Here is a 20,944-nt window from a genome sequence, read left to right on the forward strand (position 1 = left end):
AGAAACTCAGAAAGAGGGGAACCTTTTCAGTTTTGTTAGCGTTAACGAGAGTTTTGTGTGTCCAGGATAGGGCTATACAGGCCTGATTAAAAATCCACCCGAATGAGAGCCTTTCGATTCTGCAGCACGTACGTGAAATAATCATCGTCGTCATAATAATGTTTTCTGTTAAGCGTTTACTAGGTGTCAAGCGCGGCTCTGACTCCCAGGCCCGCACTCTCTCCGTTAGGCCAGGCTGCTTTGCTGGGTTTGGCCCAGGTTCTGTTCTTCATCCTCCACTCTGACCTCTGCACACATCACTCCCCCAACCCAAAATTGTATTCAAGGCCCAAATCTGCTGTCCCGTAAAAGGTGACGCCACTTCCTGCTCATTTCTCTCTAAGGCGACACACCTTGCCCGGTTTGGGGATGTCGAGTTGGCACTTGGAAGAATAGCCGGGTTCAGGGGTGCTGGTTTTCAGATCCACCCTTCCTTTCCAATTGCCTTGATCAAAGGCGACCAGTGACACAAGGGGAAACGGTTTGATCCGGTCCTGAGCCAGATCTAGAGAGGGCTATTTCTTAGCCTAAAATCCCCTTTGACTTTTGGGCTTCTTCCCAATTGCACAGGGGCGGGAGAGGGGAGAAAGCGCCACAAAGACGCTTTTAATGAAAAAAATGGGTCAGGGTATGCTAACCGCAAAGATCCAGGTTAACATCTTGGCTCCTTCTTTGCTTCGAAAATATGTCACCGTCGGAGAAGGCGGGAGTAGACCGTTAAAGAGCGGTGATAAAAGGGACTGAGTCCTTAGGCTGAATGGTTTATTTTTTTCCTTATTTGTTTATTTCCCCCCGCTTGCTTTTATTTTTTTTTCTCCTCATTTCCCCTCTTTAGTTCTGTTTCTCTTGGCAGGACAGGCGGCGGGGCCTGGGGGGGGGGGGGGGGCGGGGGTGAGGGGACATTTTCCAAAGTAAAACGTAGTGTGTCGCGGCGTGATTTAAATGAGCCAAAGAAGGGCGGCCTTTTTCTCGATTCCCACTCGTCTAACCTCCGATCAAGAAATATCCCCGCGTGCCACCCGAATGACAATTTGTTCCCCGTTCCTCGAGACTAATGAGACCTCTCCGTGGGTTGCAGGGGTCGGGTTCGACAGAGAGGCCAGCATCCGCTGTTCTCTCGTCCATTCGCAGTCTGTGCTGCAGCGGAGGCGAAAATTGAGGAGGAGGAAAACCATCTCAGGCATCCCCAGAAGAGTGCACCAAGAAATAGGTGCGGTATGAATCAAACGATCCCGCGGTTAGCATCCCGAACGCCTTAGATCGCCGGGATGTGACACGGAAGCCTGTCTTCTGGGCAGCTTGCTTGGGGAGGTTTTCAGGCTGAGGGATCTGGGCTTCTTACCGCAAGACGACCCGGATCACGCAGGATACGTACCTGGTGGTGGGATATAGAAGCGGTGGCGTATTTCGGCACGAGAGTTTAAACGCGATCAGTGACTCATTTTTTTTTATTTAGTTTTTTGGCTCTGAAACCTTCGTTATTTGCGTAAGTGGTAACTCGATTCGGCGAAGTTGTTTTTCTTTTTAAATTTCCTAGGTCTACAGATAGAAGATAAAGGACATTCTTTTTCAGCTGTAGGATGATCAAATAAGACAAAGGGAATTGAATGTCGTAATTCAATCGTGATAACAGTGATCATTCCGGGGTGAAAATTAAGAATATATTGTCGACACGATCTGCCTTTTGTTCCTTGTTACTATGTGGACGTTTCCTTGGCAGACGAGATGTAAATTTGTTGGACCAGTTCAGCCGCTCTTAAACCGTGTGGTTTTCGACTTCCCAGAAAGTTGCTCTCGCAACTGCCTGTGATGTGACAGAAAGAGGGTAAAGGATAGACCAAACCGGGAAATCGATAGCCGGGGTAGCATGGTGAAATGCTGAGTTATTGTGCAAAAGAGCCAGGTGTTGAAGGACGGAGCAGAGAAAAATCTCTCCGCGGCGGATTTCATAAGAATCCTCTTAGCTGTTGGCCCTCGGAAGGCTTGTCCTTTCACGTGGTGGTAATGGACTGGAGCGTGTCCTTTTAAAATTCATTCAAGGGTATTTAATGAGAGCTTATTCTGTGCCGAGCACTGTACTGAGCGCTCGGGAGGGTCCAACAGAGCAGCAAACAGGCACATTCCCTTCACTGCAGTGCTCCGGCTCCGGTGCTCAATGTTCAGCGCTGGAGAGGCAAAGAGAGAAAGCCCCGCTCGCTGAGTTTCCGTTGTCCGCCTAGCGACGGTTGCCCCGCTGAAGTGTCGGGTCCCTCATCGTCCTCTCCGTTGCGTCCTAGATTCCGACGAGTCCCCGGTGGCCAGGGAGCGGAACGTGATCGTGCACGCAAATCCCGACCTCTCCGGACCCGTCAACAGGCGGTCGGGGACCAGGGACTCCGAGTGTCAGACGGAGGAGATCCTCATCGCGGCCCCGTCCAGGCGGCGGATCCGCGCTCAGAGGGGCCAGGGCGGGGTCGCCTCCCTCTCCCACTCCGCCGGCAACATCCCGGTCCTGGCCGACCCCGGCGACCAGGCCTTCGGCGCCCCGGCGACGGGCAGCCGCGCCCGGTCCCGGAGCCTCCCCCGCGAGGGCGCCCGGGAGGGCGACGCGGACCGTGAGGCCGGGGCCGGGGCGCCGGACCTCCGGGAGGAGCCTCTCGCCGGCGGCCGGGAGAGGAGCCCGAAGGCGGGGCAGGCCGGGCCGGCCGGGCGAGGGTCCCCCGAGCCCCCGGCCCCGGGCCTGACCCATCCCCCGCACCCGCACAGCCCGGAGCACCGGCCGGGCGAGAGGGGCCGGGCCGGGTTGTCCCGCCTGGCCGACTCGGGGAGCTGTGAGATCTCTTCCAACTCGGACACGTTCGGGAGCCCGAGCCACTCCATCTCCACGGCCGGGGGCCTCCTCGGCGGCCCCATGGACCAGAAGGACGACCACCAGTCCTCCAGCGGCAACTGGAGCGGGAGCAGTTCCACGTGCCCCTCCCAGACCTCGGAGACCCTCCCTCCGGCCGCCTCCCCGCCGCTGACCGGCTCTTCGCACTGTGACTCCGAGCTGTCGCTCAACGCGGCCCCTCACGCCATCGAAGACACCGGCGTCTTCCTGGCGGAGCCGTTCGGCCACCACCTGGAGAAGGCCCGGGGCCACCGGGCCGGCTCGTTCGCCTCCGCCGCGGCGGACCTGCCGGACGGCCCCGACAGCGGCCCCGCCGGCGACGGCGAGTGGGGCTACCTCCGCCACCACCACGACGCCTCCTGCCGCCCGGATCTCGGCCCCGAGCGGCCCAAGGCGGACAGCTCGGGTTGCCCCGGTTTCGCCGGCGCGGCCGCCTACGAGAGCTTTCTGGAAAGATCGCCGTCGGACAGGGCCGACGCCGGCTCTCACTTTTCCGTGGACACCGAAGGGTACTATACCTCCATGCACTTTGACTGCGGCCTCCGAGGGAACGGTAACTCCGGGTGCCACCCCTATGCGGCCACTAGCCCGGAGAGCAGCCCGGCCGCCGGGGTCCCCCTCGCCCTCCCGCCTCGCGCCTGGCCGGATTTCGCCGACTACAGGGGGCCGGGGAGGGCGAGCTTCTCTTTCAAGAAACCAAAGGCCAAGCCAGCCCCACCAAAACGCAGCTCGTCTTTGAGGAAGTCTGACGGGAGCCCAGACGACCCCGAGAAGAAAGAACCAAAGATCGGCGGTGGGCAGCAGCCGCCTCCCGCTGCCAGGGAGATGAAGCTGCCTCTCGGCTTCCCCAACGCGCCTTCCAGGACGGAGAGCTCCGGGCCGCCCGGGCCGCGGGCCGAGGGGTCCCCGTTCGACGGGCCGGACGGGCCGCCGGCGGCGTTCAAGGACGAAAGCGCCGAACCGCCGCACTATGCAGACCTCTGGCTTCTGAACGACTTGAAAACGAATGACCCGTACAGGTCCCTCTCCAATTCCAGCACCGCCACGGGTACCACGGTGATAGAGTGCGTCAAATCCCCGGAGAGCTCGGAGTCGCAGACCTCCCAGTCCGGCTCCAGGGCCACCTCCCCGTCCCTCCCGTCGGTGGACAACGAGTTCAGGCTCGCCTCCCCGGAGAAGCTGGCCGGCTTGGCCTCCCCCTCCAGCGGCTACTCCAGCCAGTCCGAAACGCCGACGTCCTCGTTTCCCACGGCTTTCTTTTCCGGGCCCCTGTCCCCGGGGGGGAGCAAGCGGAAGCCGAAAGTGCCGGAGAGGAAGTCGTCGCTCCAGCAGCCCTCCGCCAAGGAAGGCATCGCGGCCTGCGGCAAAGAGCTGGAGCTTCCGATTATACCTCCTACCCACCTTGACCTAAGTGCTCTTCACTGCGTCTTGAATAAACCGTTCCACCCCAGGCACGCGCTGCAGGCTTTGAGTCACAATAAACAGAGCACACTGGGGGAGACGTTCGGCCCCCACCTCCCCCCGCCCCTCGCCATCACCCCCACCGTCCTGAGATCCGTTAATCTCCGATCGATCGGGAAGCCCGAAGAGCCGAACCCGAAAGACGCTCACCCCGAGGACCCTCCCTCCCTCCAGGAAACCACCCTGGCGGTGGCCGCCTTCTCGCCGGACGGAACGGGGCCGCCCGTCTCTAAGAGATCGCCGTCACGTCGGTACTCTGCGGAAGACGCCGTCCTCTCCTTGATCGACTCCTATCCGCTGGAGTTGGGCCACGAGAAGTCACCGTTCGAAAGCCATCCCTTTGTCCCCGGGAAGCTTCTGTGTGAGCGGGGGATGGTCACCTCGGGGAGCGGGGGTGTTTTTGAGACCACGAAAGATGACGCGCCTCCGTTCGGGGAGCCCGTTCCGGGCCCCGAGCCGGAGCGAGACCGCGATCCTTCCCCCGAGGGGGTCCAGCGGGGCTCTGCCACCTGCCCGGGTGACGCCGACGGTCCGGTGAGGTATCCCGGGGTGGCGCGAGATGGAGGTCTGGAGCGAGCGGAAGACCGGCAGATGTTCTCTGTGGACTGGGAGCCGGGCGTGGAGCCCCCGCCCGGGGTCGACTCCTCCTCCGTGTCCGGCCCTCATCCCGGAGAAGCAGAAAGGGGCGGCCGGCGTCAGCACCGGCTCGGGCGGAGCCCCCCGTGGGACCGCCTGCCTGGGACCCTCGGCCTCGAACCGGAGGTCGCCGCCGGAGGTTCCCTCGGCGATCAGCGCGCCCAACTGGAAAACGGCATTGCTTCAGGTGTTCCAGCCCAAGGTGCCTCCGAGGACCACCTGGGAGAGGAGTCACGGGAAAGCGCAGAGGAGGCTTCGTTAAAAGGTCGGTGTTCAGCTTCCTCAGTTGACCTTCAGGTCCTTGAGGGTTCAGGTCCTTCGGGGCCCGCTGGGTTCGAAGCCCTTCCGAAATCACGTCTCTCCCAGGAGCTCTGGCCCGTTTAATTCCCAGTCTCTCCCCGCTAACCCCCGCCTCAACTCCCACTCCTATACCGTCTAGACACTTGAGTTCTCACAAGCCCCCGTCGCTCGTCGGTACCCCCTTTTATGTTCCTTTACTAGACTTTAAACACCTCGAGGGTAAGGGGTCGTTCCATTCGTTCATTCAATAGTATTTATTGAGCGCTTACTATGTGCAGACCACTAAGCGCTGGGAATGTACGGATCGGTGACAGATAGAGACGGTCCCTGCCCTTTGACGGGCTCCTGTCTCCTAGGCATTTGATACAGTGCTGGGCACACACTAGACACTCAGTACATGCCGCTGATCCATCGACTGACCAGATCTAGCACTCAGGGAAGTCGAGGACAATGCCCCTGCCCACAAGGAGCTGACGTTTTTACCGCATCTGTTTTTCTCCAATTGCCCTGTAAACGTCGGTAGGTCTATCCCTTAGCTCATTGCAATTAGAAAAAGAGAACCTCAGAATATCCTCTCTTGACCAAGTATCGCCCAGCACCGATCCCTCCCCCGTCAGCCTCGCCGTTAGCCGGCGGAGGGCATGGAAGCTCAGGGGCCCGTAGTCGAGCGTAGCCGACGGCTGACTCGTCTCGGTACTTCCGATCTCGTTTCAGAATCTTCGCCAAGTGACGACTCTGTCATTTCACCGTTCAGTGAAGACTCTCAAGCCGGAGCGGAAGACGTTTTTGTGTCTCCGAACAAACCTCGAACCACTGAGGATTTATTTGCGGTCATTCACAGGTGAGGCCAGAGGGGCAAACCCCACGGTCTCAACTGTTCGGGTAGAATTCCTCTGAAGGGGGCCGGTGTTCGAAAACGAGAGCGGGGAGCCTGTTACGTCTGGGAACTGGGTGCGTAGAAAGGTTTCATTCAGCTTGGGCAGGCAAGAATTTTAGGTCAATTATCGAATCAGTGTGTGTGCGCGCGTGTGGGTGGTGTCAGCCGTGGGACGAGTTCTAGCTACAAGCTGAGTTTTCCTCGGGTTTCTGCAAGAATACAACTCCCACCTTCTCTGGATCTCACTATTATACTTATCATAGTATTTGTAAAGCGCTTACTACGTGCCAAGCTCTGGGGTAGATTCAGGGTGATCAGGTTGCCCCACGTGGGGCTCGCAGTCTTAATCCCCGTTTTCCAGATGAGGTAACTGAGGCACAGAGCAGTGAAGCGGCTTGCCCAAGCTCACACAGCAGACAAGTGGCGGAGCCGGGATTAGAACCCACGTCCTCTGACTCCCCAGCCCGTGCTCTTTCCACTAAGCCACGCCGACTTGCACGTTCTCGGTTGAAACCTTACCGCTCCAGTTCATGTATTACGTGAGAATTTTACATTTCAAAGCCAACGGAACCGGAAATGAAAAAAATATATTTTAGTGCTGCAGTGTTTCAGTAGGGAGCAACTCTCCTGGACCACGTCTCGGATGTTTTCTGCCTCCTCTCACCGGCTGTTAGATAGCCGTGAGCGCCACATCACGTAGCATTTCACCCTTTGAGCCGGTCGCTCCGTACTTTTCCAAGTGCTTAGTACAGCGCTCTGCAGACAGTAAGCACACTGTAAATGCCATCGACTGGCTGAGCGACCGGCCCATTTCGATCGAGGTACTCACTGTATCTCGAGCTCATCCGTCTGGCCGCCGGACCCTTGCCCACATCCCGCCTCTGGCTTGGAAGTCCCTCCTCTTTCATATCCTACGGACTTCCACTCTCCCCACCTTCCAAGACTTATTAAAATCACATCGATCCCAAGAGGTCTTCCCCGACGAAGCCCTCGATCCAATCAGTCGATCGTATTTATTGAGCACTTACTTCACGCAGAGCACTGCACTAAGCCCCTGGGAGAGTCGTCGTCGTTTTACGCTGTTGAGTGGCGTCCGACCCATAGCGCCGCCGTAGACACACCTCTCCCAGAATGCCCCACTTCCATCTGCAGTCGTTCTGGCGGTGGATCCGAGACTTTTCCGGCAAAAATACGGAATTGGTTTACCGTCGCCTCCTTCCGCGCAGTAAACGAGTCTCTGCCCTCGACCCTCTCCCGTGCCTCTGCTGCCCAGCATGGGTGAGTTTCGCCTTGTAGCAGATCTCCCGCCACTCGCTAGCCACTGCCCAAGTTAGGAACGGAGTGGATCTGCCTCCGCTTGACTCTCCCTCCCGTAGTCGTGACTGGTAGGGTGCTGGAAACTCTCCAGGTTTGACCCTGAGAGGGGACGTGGGAGAGTACAATCTGACAGTATAACAGACTCATTCCCTGCCCACAGCGAGCTTACAGTCTAGCGGAGGAGACGGACATTCATACAAATAAATGCATTCCGGATATGTACGTAAGTGCCGTGGGGCTGGGAATGGGATGAACCAAGGGAGCAGGTCAGGCCGATGCAGAAGGGAATGGAAGAAGAGGAAAAGCAGCTTAGGGAAGGCCTCTTAGAGGAGAGTGCCTTCAAGAAGTCTTTGAAGAGGAGAAGAGTAGTTGTCTGTGAGATATGAAGAGAGAGGGTGTTTCGGGCCAGAGGCGGGACGTGCGTGAGAGATCAGCGGCGAGATAGATCGAGGTACAACTACTCCCTCTCCCTTCTGCATCGCTCTCGAACTCGGGTCTGTTCCTTTTAAGCTCTGGATATTCGCCCCACACTCGCATATCGGCAATTTATTCATTCATTCAATAGTATTTATCGAGCGCTTACTATGTGCAGAGCACTGTACTAAGCGCTTGGTTATTCGATTTATTCATTTATTTCAATGGTTTATCTCCCCTCTCTCCTCCGTAAGCCCGTTGCGGGCAGGGCACATGTCAACCAACTCCGTCACGTGTCTTCCCCCGAGCACTTAGTACAGCGCTCTGCCCACGGTAAGAGCTCAGAAGTTACGATCGACGGATTGATTGACCTGACCCCGGACCGTTTTTAGAACGACGATGCTAAGGCTGCAGTTTCTGTCCTCTGGGTTCTCGTTTAATCGGGGGGATTCATTTGGGCTGAGCTCTTTGTTGCCCTTCTTTCCCTCTCTCAGATCGAAAAGGAAAGTGCTCGGGAGAAAAGATTCCGGAGACGGCTCGGTCCGGAATAAGTCGAGAGGGTCCCCCGGCAGCGGCGTCTCCCCCACGTCCTCCGGCGGCGCCCCACCGCCGCTGTCCAGCAGCCAGAGATCCCCAGGCCTCATCTACCGAAATGCCAAAAAATCCAACACGTCCAACGAGGAGTTCAAACTCTTGCTTCTCAAGAAGGGGAGCCGCTCGGACTCGAGCTACCGCATGTCGGCCGCCGAGATCCTGAAGAGCCCCATTTCGCCCAAGCCCCCCGGGGAGGTGGGGGCCGACGCCCCGCCGGCGGCCGACGCCCCTCCCCAGGGGTCGCCCGTCACGGACGCGGCCTCTCCCTTCTCCCCGTGCTCCCCGAGAGTCAACGCGGAGGGCTTCGCCTCCAAGGCCTTCGCCGGGTCGGCCTCGTCGAGGGTCGGGCGTTCCAGGGCACCCCCCGCAGCCAGCAGCAGCCGGTATAGCGTCCGCTGCAGGCTCTACAGCACCCCCATGCAAGCCATCTCGGAGGGAGAGACGGAGAACTCCGACGGCAGCCCCCACGACGACAGGTCCTCCCGGAGCCCGACATAGGCCGCTGGGCCGGGGCCGTGGAGCCGCCCGGGGCCGGGGGTGGTCGTCGAGGCCGGCGTCTCCTCAGAGCCGACGCTCTCCCCCGTTCTTCAGCTGCGGGTCGGTCCGTCCCCATCTCGTCCCCGCCGGTGGCGATCTCACAGGTGTCCGTCTAGTTTTCTGAGGAGGCCCTCTTCAGAGCCCCCCGGGAGGAGGGAAAAGACGCTCTCTCGCCGCTAGCGCTTCCCTCGGCTGAAATGAAACGACTCTTAAGGATCGGTATTTTTCTACGTTAAAATGAACTGAAACCAAATTTAGAACAAATGGAGTAAAAACACTTGTAAATACCATATTTTTGATACGAGTTTGTAAATAGAAATGGGAGAGAAAAGCAGACGCCTGGCCAATTATTTACTGCGTACCGACTCTGTTTATAGAAGACGAAAGAAATAAAGGGTAATCTGTATTCTGTGAATACCATTTTCGTATCGGGCCGCGTACTTGATTAAACGTCCACCAACACGGCTTTCGGAAGAATAATCGAGGCTCAGATCCGAATATCAAACGGTGGAAAGGAAAAACGGAACATCGCTGCTTGAAATGCGGAGGTGAATCTAAATCTTTTCAATCTTGACCTGATATTTTTCTGGCAAACTTCAGCACCAAATATACCAGTAGCCAGCGTAGCTGTGATTTGCCCTGTGGGAATTGTCCAGGATCCGTCCATCAAGCAGTCGATAGTATTTATTGAGCGCCTACGGTGTGCAGAGCACTGACTGAGCGCTTGGGAGAATCCACTAGAGTTAGTGTAGACGCGGTCTCCGCCCTCAGAGCTTATAATCTAGCGGGGGAGACGGACCTTAAATAAAGTATAGATGAAGAGCACTGACGGAATTGCAGCATGACTTCAATATTTTTGTTTAATGAAGAAAAAAAGACTATCATTCTCTATATAAAGCCCTAAGAAGCAGCATTTGACAATATCCTTTACTCCTTATTTACCGTGGATTGCTTTAAAAGAGAATGGATAGGAGGAAATAGTTTTGGGGGTGTTTTTTTGGTTTTTTCGGTCCTATCTTATATTAGGCTACTGGAGTACGCACAGTCCTAATCGAATGACTTTAAACTCTTGAAACCTGTTAGAAGATTAGTTCCAGTCCTTAAACTAACAGAATAAATTGTTAAGCATGCAACGGGGGCCGCGGATCCAACGGTAAATATCTGCGATGAGTTTTCAGTGAAGCTTTCTCTCTGTGCTGATGAAATTCATGCTACCTAAATATTATTAACAGAAATGACACTGTGAAAACTGTAGCTGGGGAAGTAGGTGTGTATATGCATATTATTTATAGTCTTTGTTATGCTGGGAATGGGCACAGCTCTGGTTCACAATGCTTTTGACTGGTTTTACTAGAACTGCTTGGCAGGGGGCAGGGAGGGGCAAGGGGAGGGGAAAGGAAGCGGGTCAGAGTCGACGCTCTGATAAATACGAAGGCAGGGAAGCAAACGCTGAATTACTTGAAATTACTTGAATTTTCTCGTCTTAAAAGAAGACGTAGTTATGCGTTCAGATCCGCCAGCGGCATCGCGCCACTCGTGTGAGTGCAGAGGCCAGGTCTGAAACAGTTGGTCCGAATGCAAGTGGCGACCGTTACGGAAAATCTGCTTTGGAAGGCGGGAGGGTTCAGTGCCGGGGACGGATTGAGGAGGAGGAAGAGGCCCGCGGTGAGGCGAGATCGGATTAGGGGAGAGAAGGAACGTACTTCAGGCGTAAAGGAGTCAAAAGAGGAGCTCGTTTCAAGTATAAATAGATGGTAGTAGGGCAAGTGGGAGGTGTGAAAGGGGTTTTTATTGCTTCGGGGTTTTTTCAAGCAACGCATAAGGCAGAGGACTTCGAAATGGAAGGCGAGTAATGATTTCGAGAGGATTGGGCTTTTCACATTTTTAATGGGACGGACAGGAGCAATTCGGAGAGAAAATCGGAATGTCGTCTTGGAAGAAAAGGAAAAAATTGACTCAATCACTATCAAAATGTGATGGAGGGTGGCTCGCTCGCTCTCCTTGCGTGTGGGATGAATGGGCAAAGAATAGTCAGGTTGAGAGTGTGGGTTTGGGGGAAGGGGAATGAATTGGCGTAATGGCGCGAAAATCTTTTTTAGAAAAGCCTTTATCAGAAGAGAAACCGGACGGGGGAACGTGCCAGTTAAGAAAACTGGCGTGGTTTGACACCACACTGAGGAAATAAATCAGCTAGCCGGATGTTTGGAAAAGCACACAGTTGGCCCAGATGAAACTGAGGTTTTGGGACAAATTTGATAGGTTGACACGATCAGCCATTGCAGTCATCAGAGGGCCATTTTTTATACTGTTTCTAACAGTGGTAAATTGACCGCATGGTGATTTTGCTTTAAGAAGCGTGTAACGCGTGCTCTAAAATTATTCTAAATCGTAGAGAGAAAACACGTGGCTCGACTTGAATGAAATGGCACCTTTTTTATTACCGACATGAATTTAATTTGAGAAAAGCTCCATATATATTTTAAGACAACCACATTGACCCGAAATGTGAGGCAATAAAATCCTTCTAAATGTAACGATCACCGAACTTACACTTAGAACATAGTTTTACTTATTTTGTTTAAAGTGAGAGTCTATGACAAAGTTTCTCTATTTTATATTTAGCAGATTTAAAAAGAGAAAAAAAATACCCAAATAGAGATGGATTGTAAATCCGCTATGGAAAAGAATGTTCAGAATTTAAATATGTTGCTGAGCGGTGGGGCGGGGGGAAATTTAAAAAAAAGTAGGATATCTTTAAAGATCTAAAGCCTTTACATGGTTTTAAAGCACTCGAGATTGAGATTTAGGACTAATGTTATCCATCCTGCCATGTTGAGGCAGGGTAGCAAACATTAGGGAATCTGAGTTGCATCGTTTCCAGCTTTCGTTCTGTTTGCACTGATGTTCTGAAGATGATTTTTGAAATTTATGCAACTGTTTCTAGGTTCTGGGTTGGGGAAGAGAAATACACCTTTCTCCCGCCCGCCCCCCCTCCACCCTTACTTTTGATTCTGCATTGTGATTTTTCTTTTCTTTTTTGGCTGAGTATAGGACACGGAATAGTTGTAGCAAATAAAGCATACCTTACGTTTGCTTTTGCCAAAGGTCAGTGACGGGGTCTATTTGCTGCAGTAGTGGCAGATTTAGAGAAGTGGGTTATGACTCAAAGATTAAAAAAAAATTAAGAAGGTTACAGTGTAACTATTTCGGTACTCAAACCAGTTCATGCTGGCAGAAAAGACAATGGTTTATGGACTTGCATCCATTTTGTATTTTTGTAATATTTGTAAATATGAACTTTTTAAATTGTTGCAGAGATGGTTTCTTTTTGTAAAATGTTTTCAAAGTTTACATTCAATCCAAGCCTTTGTATATTTTAGAGCTGTGCAACACTTTAAGTCTTGTATTTATTTTTAGTAAAAACGGTGACAGTTTCATTGTGAACCCCTCTCAAAAATGTGTCAGAAAAGTTTGATTACCTAGAAAGTGTGTATAGAAACTGCAAATAAACGTGACCGCAATTAAATAACCACCTTTTCTCTTCGCTGTCCTGCTGCAACCTTTAATGGGGAATTTCGCCAGGAGGTCCAAGAACTCCAAGGTTAGATGTGAAATCGTACCGTTTATTCTCCAGGATCCTGATTTATCAGCGACTCTTCTGCTTAACAAAAGGTCATCATTATAAACCTCATCACCATCATCAAGTAGTGGTTATTATACTTGCCAGATATTAGGAATTCATTGCCCTTTCCCTATGCTGAATGTATCATATTCTCATTTTGCCCACTTCCTACCCCTTTTAACCAAGGCCGGGGACTCCCTTCTCCATCCCTGCTCCCAAATCCGCCACACCTCAACCCTTCCCACCCTCCAAATCCCTCCTAAAATCCCACCTGCTCCAACACAGCTTCGTCGATCGGTAGCCCAGATGGAATCACTCTCCGTCCACTTTCCGCCCTCCTGGAGTCCTTCCATCTTGGGCCCTTGCGTTCGTATAGGAACATTTGTGTATCTATTCTTCGGTTTCCACTGCTCGTGAGAATCTCTGCGTCCGTCCCGCCCCTCAGAGTGGAAGCTCCTTGTGGGCAGGCAATGTGGTGCTTTTGATGTACTTCCCGAGCGTCTAGTACAGTATAATAGTGCAGTGCATCAAGTAGGCCTATTACTACCAAGCAAGTTAGGCAGGCTACTTCCCTTCAGGCGGATACTACGCTATACAAACACTCAAACCAGTATTAGAGGGGGTTTTTTTACCTCAAGGTTTGCTTGATGAAGTAATCTCATCTCCCTCATGGATCGCAATATAAGGGCAACTTTCTCTTTCCCCACCCTTTCCCTCAAGATTAATCAGCGATTGATTTATTGCTAGTGGAGGGTCTTTTCTAGCTTAGGGACAGTTACTCAAAATACTACTGCAGGAAATTCCTCATGATGAACAACGGTTTTCCCGCTTCTGTCCCAACTTTAATCTCGCCGACGACTTCCATCTGCTGGGCGACATTAGGCCACGTCTCCCTCCGACCCTCTGGTTCTCTTCATAGAGTTTCTCCACATGGGTCTTTCTCTCATTCTTTCCATTCATCAAGCTTTCTGTCACACGTCTTCCTTTCTCCCTCCCCCTTCTCTGCCATTCTCTCACATTCTGTGGTTTCCTGGCTCACTCTCCTTTTCGGCTTTGCTTTCTCATCCTCCGACAACTCTTCTTCCCATTTCTTCTCCCTTTTTCTCTCTCTCTCACATCTACCCCACTCTTGCTCTCCCCCTCGGGTGATCTCCTGGGTCCCCTCCCCTTCACTCTCATCCGCCAGCCCCGTTGCTCTCACTTTCACTCCCTTGTCCATTTCACTCACTTAGGCTCTCAGCCTCCCTCCAGCTTATTCTTCCGCTCCCCTCGTTTTCTGCTTCACTCCTCCTGGCCTGCTTTCCTGGGTCTGGTTCTTTCTCCTAGACTGGAACCTCATGCCTTTTTTGGGTGAGTTGATTTAGCACCAAAGAAAGTGCTATCACATGACACATACGTCTTGGCAGGTAGTGAAAATCCTCACCCCCTTCTCCCAAAAGAAGGTACTACCAGTTTCCCTCCGTCTTTCATTGGATCACTTCACTTCTCTGTGCCTCAGTTACCTCATCTGTAAAATGGGGATGAAGACTGTGAGCCCCACGTGGGACAACCTGATTCCCCTGTGTCAACCTGATTCCCTCTGCACATAGTAAGCGCTTTAACAAATACCAACATTATTTGTGCGCCCTCCCGGAGTTGGAGGAGAGAATAAGGTCGAGGGATTTTCAGTTTCTCCTTGTTGTTTCCAAGGACCATCAAGTCCATTTTGGCTGTCTCCGCGTCCTCTCCACATTCCTCTTTCACTGTTTTGACATTCACACTATTAGAATGACTCCATACTACTCACGTTTGACTGGAGTCTGCTGTTGTGAAAACACTCACCAAATAAAAGCCTCTGAAATCCACTAAAGAGTGAAATTATAACCACCGCTCTGTGAATGCTCTGAAAATATGTCTTTTTAAAGGACATAGAAAGGAAATAAATGGTTCCAGATTGACGGCACTAAGTACTTTTCCCCAGAAATATGTGCTAAGAGCAGAGCTTTGGAGGAGAAGCACTGTGGCTCAGTGGAAAGAGCCCGGGCTTAGGACTCAGAGGGCGTGGGTTCTAATCCCGGCTTTGCCACCTGTCAGCTGTGTGACTTTGGGCAAGTCACTTAACTTCTCGGCGCCTCAGTTCCCTCATCTGGAAAATGGGGATTGAGACTGTGAGCCTCACGCGGGACAACCTGATTATCCCGTATCCACCCCAGCGCTCAGAACCGTGCTCGGCACATCGTGAGCGCTTAACAAATACCAACATTATTATTACTATTATTATTATCCAATGATTTGCTGAAGGTTTGGCATGATGTTTCTCCTCAGTACATAAAAGAAAATGTTCCGCATGGTGGAGATATTGAAATATATAGAAATTATGCCTGCTCTTATGGAAAAAATTAACAAATTGGATGGCTTTAAAATATGCTTTACAGACTCTGGGTGATTTCCTTGGAGGGTGTGGTCCTGAAGAAGACAATGCTTCAGGGCTCAACAGTTCCATGATGTTTTTCTTTTGGGGGGGTATTTTTTGTATGTTTTTTTTAAATGGTCACTGTACAGCACTGGGGGTCAAACACTGTTCTGAGGGCTGGAATGGATACAAGTTAATCAGGTTGGACAGAGTGCTTGTCCCGCACAGGGCTCACAGTCTAAATAGGAGGGAGAACTGGTATTTAACCCCCATTTTGCAGATGAGGTAACTGAGGCCCGGAGAAGTGAATGGACTTGCCCAAGGTCACACAGCAGGCAAATGGTGGAACTGGGATCAGAACCCAGGTCCTTCTGGCTCTCAGGCCCGTGCACTATCCACTGGGCCACATTACTTCTCATCTGGGATGCAGAGGGAAAAGTCGGGAAGATGGGGATCGGGAACTCAACCCCACCACCGATTCTTCCAAGCCTCCCGTCGCCATTTTTGGACACCGAGTACTGAACTGGATGCTTCATTTTTATGACGGGTAAGAGACCTTGCCATTATTTTTACGTTCTTCCTAAGATTTAATCCCTGGAATTTAAGCAGGGAGCACTCAATCCTGCTCATCATTTCTTTGACCTCTTCGGAACAAAGCTTCGAGTTATTTCTTTCATCATCAGAACGCCTTAGCAGTCAATCAGTATTATTTACCGAGTGCTTCCTCTGTGCAAACCACTGTGCTAAGTGCTTGGCAGGCCACTTGTCAGCTGGGTGACTGTGGGCAAGTCGCTTAACTTCTCTGTGCCTCAGTGACTTCAACTGTAAAATGGGGATGAAGACTGTGAGCCTCCCGTGGGCCGACCTGATTCCCCTGTATCTACCCCAGCGCTTAGAACAGTGCTCTGCACATAGTAAGCGCTTAACGAATACTGACATTATTACGACAGAGTGGGTAGACACGTTCCCTGGCCACAACAAACTTACAGTCTTAAGAAGGAAACAGATATCAACACTGAGCAGTTGTATCCATCAATAAATGGTATTTATTGAGTGTTCGCTGCGTGCAAAGCGCAATGCTAAGAGCTTGGGAGGGTACAATAACGCAGAGTCGATAAACACAGTTCTCTGCCCACAACAACAGCGTGGCTCAGTGGAAAGAGCCTGGGCTTCGGAGTCAGAGGTCATGGGTTCGACTCCCGGCTCTGCCACTCGTCAGCTGGGTGACCGTGGGCGAGTCGCCTCACTTCCCTGTGCCTCAGTTCCCTCATCTGTAAAATGGGGATTAACTGGGAGCCTCACGTGGGACAACCTGATTACCCTGTATCTATCCCAGCGCTTAGAACAGTGCTCTGCCCATAGTAAGCGCTTAATAAATGCCAGCATTATTAGCAAGCGTACAGTCTAGAGGGGTGCTCTAGAATATAAGCTTGTAGAGGGCGGGGAATGCGTCTACCAATTCCGTGGTGTCGAACGTTCAATACAGTGCACAGCACACAGTAAGCGCTCGATAAATGCAATTGATTTGATTGATTCAACATAGTCCTAATACTAGCCCTATCGATCAACATTCGAGCCTTCGGACCCACCACATGTAGTCCTCTGATTAAATGATTAGTTGTGTATTATGGGATTTTTTTTTTCAGTTTTGGCTTTGATTCACATCAAGGAAAGAAAAGAATCGCCCCAACGAAATAAGCACAGCATTTATACGGAATGAATTAAGTACGACTCCCAGTACAGAGGGACAAGGTACAAGGCTTCGGACACAATCATTCATTCATTCCTATTTATTGAGCGCTGACTGTGTGCAGAGCACTGTACTGGACACTGAATGGTCATGGGCTTGCCCAGATGATTATATAATAATAATAATAATAATGATGTTGGTATCTGTTAAGCACTTACTATGTGCAGGGCACTGTTCTAAGCGCTGGGGTAGATACAGGGAATCAGGTGGTCCCACATGGGGCTCACAGTCTTAATCCCCATTTTACAGATGAGGTCACTGAGGCACAGAGAAGTTAAGGGACTTGCCCAAGGTCACACAGCTGACAGGTGGCAGAGCCGGGATTCAAACCCATGACCTCTGACTCCCAAGCCCGGGCTCTTTCCACTGAGCCACGCTGCTTCAACTTGGGGATGGCTCTCTTCTTTTTTTTTCAGTTGTAATTTTGAAAGCAGTGAATCATTCATTCATCAATAGTATTTACTGAGCGCTTACTATGTGCAGAGCACTGTACTAAGCGCTTGGAATGGACAGTCCCTGCCCTCTGACGGGCTTACCGTCTAACGGGGGGAGACGGGCAGACAAGAACAATGGCAATAAATAGAGTCGAGGGGACGAACATCGCGTAAAAACAATGGCAAATAAATAGAATCGCTACTGTTCTGCCTGTTGAGTTTCTCAGACGGCTCAGTAGATTCCTGTTGAGACCGGCAGTTTTAATTCCTGGCGCGGTTGATTTATGGAAACAATTAGGAAACTCGTTTGGTTCTGGTCTGCAGCCCGGCGGGGACTGCTATCTTCCAGGGAGCTTCAGTCAGAACCGAAACAAAGATAGCGCGTCGCTGGGGTGGGCGGGTGTAATCAGTGCTGGGAGAACTAGGCCCCTTCATTCGTTCATTCAGTGGTATTTATTGAGCGCTTACTATGTGCAGAGCACTGTACTGAGCGCTTGGAATGGACAAATCGGCGACAGACCGAGACGGTCCCTGCCCTCCGACGGGCTCACGGTCTAATCGGGGGAGACGGACAAGAACCATGGCGATAAATAGAATCGAGGGGATGAACGTCTCATTAAAACAATAGCAGATAAATAGAATCAAGGCGGTGTACAGCTCATTAACAAAATAAACAGGGTAGTGATTCAATTCAGTTCAATTCGCTCAATTCAATCGTATTTACTGAGCGCAGAGCACTGTACTAAGCGTTTGGGAGAGTACACTATAACAGTGAACGGGCACGTTCCCTGCTCGCAACGAGCTTACGGCCTAGAGGGGAGCGTGGGAGAAGAGTATGGTCACAATCCCCCAAGCGTGTCTGGAAAGTTCCGATGAGCTGCTGGAATTTTTCATTCCAGGAGGGAGTGGGGAAAGGCGTACAGTGCTCTGCACACAGGAAGTGCTCAATAAATACAACTGAATGAATGTCCGTGCATGTCCTCGCGCAGCAGTGCCGAGCGTGGCCTGGCGGATAGAGCGCGGCCTGGGAGCCGGAAGGACCCGGGTTTTAATCCCGGCTCCACCTCTTGTCTGCTGCGTGACCTTGGGCTAGTCGTTTCACCTCTCTGTGCCTCGGTTACCTCATCTGTCAGATGGGGATTAAGACCGTGAGCCTTACAGTAATGACAGTACTGCTAATAACAATGGTATTTGTTAAGCGCTTACTATGTGCCGAGCACTGATCTAAGCGCTGAGGGAGACACAGGGTAGTCGGGTTGCCCCACGTGGGGCTCACCGTCTCAATCCCCATTTTACAGATGAGGTCACCGAGGCACCGAGCAGTGAAGTGAGTTGCCCAAAGTCACCCACCCTCTGACTCCCAAGCGCGTGCTCTTGCCACTAATGAACCGATTGCTCCAAGTGCTTAGTACAGTGCTCTGCGCATAGTAAGCGCTCGATAAATACTATCGAATGAATGAATTGATTGATTAGATTATACTCTCTGGCCTTACGGACCTTACAATCTTGTGGAGGGCAACGGTAATAACTGTAACTTCTTTCCCTGGGTCTGTAAGTTTGCTGTTTTAAAGTTAAAGGGAGTTTGTTGGGAGAAGCAGCGTGGCTCCCGGGCTTGGGAGTCAGAGGTCATGGGTTCGAATGCCGGCTCGGCCGCTTGCCGGCTGTGTGACCTTAGGCAAGTCACTTCACTTCTCTGTGCCTCAGTTGCCTCATCTGTAAAAGGGGGATTAAAACCGTGAGCCCCACGTGGGACAACCTGATCACCTTGCATCCCTCCAGGGCTTAGAACAGTGCTTTGCACATAGTAAGCGCTTAACAAATACCACCAGTATTATTATTGGGGGGGTTTTTTCCCACCCTTTCTTTTCCCCAGCTGCTTCCCTGGCTGGGTTTTTATTTGCATTTGAGTGATCTGATTCATTCAATAGTATTTATTGAGCGCTTACTATGTGCAGAGCACTGTACCGAGCGCTTGGCATGGACAAATCGGTGACAGATCGAGGCGGTCCCTGCCCTCCGACGGGCTCACGGTCTAATCGGGGGGGACGGACAGACGAGGACAATAGCGATAAATAGAATCGAGGGGATTAAAACCATAGTAATCTGATCTGCAAGACAGGTTGGGTCGGGGTGAGGGTCGGGGGAGGTGTCTGCGGGAAGATTTCTGTTCTCAGTTTGAGGAAGCGTTGGCTCATTTTAAAGACCATTTTTTGATAGTATCAAACTGGGCAAGATCTAATCATCCTGCTATTTGTTAAGCGCTTAACTATGTGCCAGGCACCGTACGAAGCGCTGGGGTGGAGACAAGCAGATCGGGTTGGACGCGGTCCCTGTCCCACGTGGGGCTCACGGTCTCAATCCCCATTTTACAGAGGAGGGAACCGAGGCCCAGAGAAGTGAAGTGACTTGCCCAGAGTCACACAGCTGACGGGTGGTGGAGTGGGGATTCGAACCCATGACCTCCGACACCCAAGCCTGGGCTCTTTCCATTGAGCCACGCTGCTTCTCCGATCTCCATTCACTCATTCAGTCGTATTTATCGAGCGCTTACTATGTGCAGAGCACTGAACTAAGCGCTTGGAATGGACAACTCGGCAGCAGATAGAGACATCTCCAGGGAGGTGTGCACTCTGGAGAGCCTGCCCACGGGTTTGTTTGTTTTTCCAGAGTTCCCCTTGGATGATAATAATAACAATAATAATAATAATAATAATAATATAAGATAATAACAATAGTAGTACTCGTTAAGTGCTTACTATGTGCCAAGCGCTGTTCTAAACGCTGGGGTGGATACAAGTTAATCAGACTGTATGCGGTCCCCGTCCCACATAATAATAATGTTGGTATCTGTTAAGCGCCTACTATGTGCAGAGCACTGTTCTAAGCGCCGGGGTAGACACGGGGGAGTCAGGTCGTCCCACGTGGGGCTCACGGTCTTCATCCCCATTTTCCAGATGAGGGAACTGAGGCCCAGAGGAGGGAAGTGACTTGCCCCCAGTCACACAAGCTGACAAGTGGCAGAGAGGTTCACCCTCCTAATCCCCAGTTTACAGATGAGGGAACTGAGGCCCAGAGAAGTGAAGTGACTCGTCCAAGGTCACACGGCCGACAGGTTGATGGAGTTGGGATTAGAACCCAGATCCTGCTGACTCCCAGGCCTGTGCTGTATCCACTAAGGACGATCTGGATAGTGTACGACTGTCCTGTTGAAGGGGTGGGATTTGAAGAGGGTGGGTAACGGCTGGAGCGGTACGGTTCAGGGGCAAGAGCACTTGATAAGAGCAAGACCTTGGGACTCAGAGGTCGTGGGTTCTAATCCTGGCTCTGCCACTTGTCTACCGTGTGACCTTGGCCAAGTCATTTCCCTTTTCTGGGCCTCAGTGACCTCATCTGTAAAATGGGGCCTCAGACTGTGAGCCCCACGTGGGACAACCTATTACCCTGTATCTACCCCAGCGCTTAGAACGGTGGTCGGCACATAGGAAGCGTTAACAAATACAATCATCATTATTACTATTATTATTGCTCTCCAGGCCTCAGTGACCTCATCTGTAAAATGGGGATGAAGCCCATGAGCCCCGTGTGAAGCCGCCTGATGACCTTGTATTCATCCCAGCGCCTAGAGCAGTGCTCGGCACATAGCAAGCACTTAACGGATATCATCATTATTATATCATTATCGCTCTTTGGGCCTCAGTGACC

General features: G+C 51.9%; 1 protein-coding gene across 2 annotated transcripts in view; it reads left to right on the forward strand.

Annotated features, from left to right (window-relative positions):
- The window catches only part of NHS (NHS actin remodeling regulator), a 50,041-nt gene extending 37,453 nt beyond the window's left edge, over positions 1 to 12,588 (forward strand). For both annotated transcript variants that reach the window (XM_039914176.1, XM_039914177.1), the window contains 4 exons: positions 1,118 to 1,249; positions 2,316 to 5,270; positions 6,020 to 6,146; positions 8,408 to 12,588. In XM_039914176.1, the coding sequence (XP_039770110.1) occupies positions 1,118 to 1,249; positions 2,316 to 5,270; positions 6,020 to 6,146; positions 8,408 to 9,005 (3,812 nt within the window). In that variant the 3' untranslated portion in view covers positions 9,006 to 12,588. The remainder of the gene's footprint in view (positions 1 to 1,117; positions 1,250 to 2,315; positions 5,271 to 6,019; positions 6,147 to 8,407) is intronic.
- The last annotated feature ends 8,356 nt before the right edge of the window (positions 12,589 to 20,944 follow it).

This window comes from Ornithorhynchus anatinus, chromosome 15 (assembly GCF_004115215.2).
Source record: "Ornithorhynchus anatinus isolate Pmale09 chromosome 15, mOrnAna1.pri.v4, whole genome shotgun sequence".
In the NCBI taxonomy this organism is placed as follows: domain Eukaryota; kingdom Metazoa; phylum Chordata; class Mammalia; order Monotremata; family Ornithorhynchidae; genus Ornithorhynchus; species Ornithorhynchus anatinus.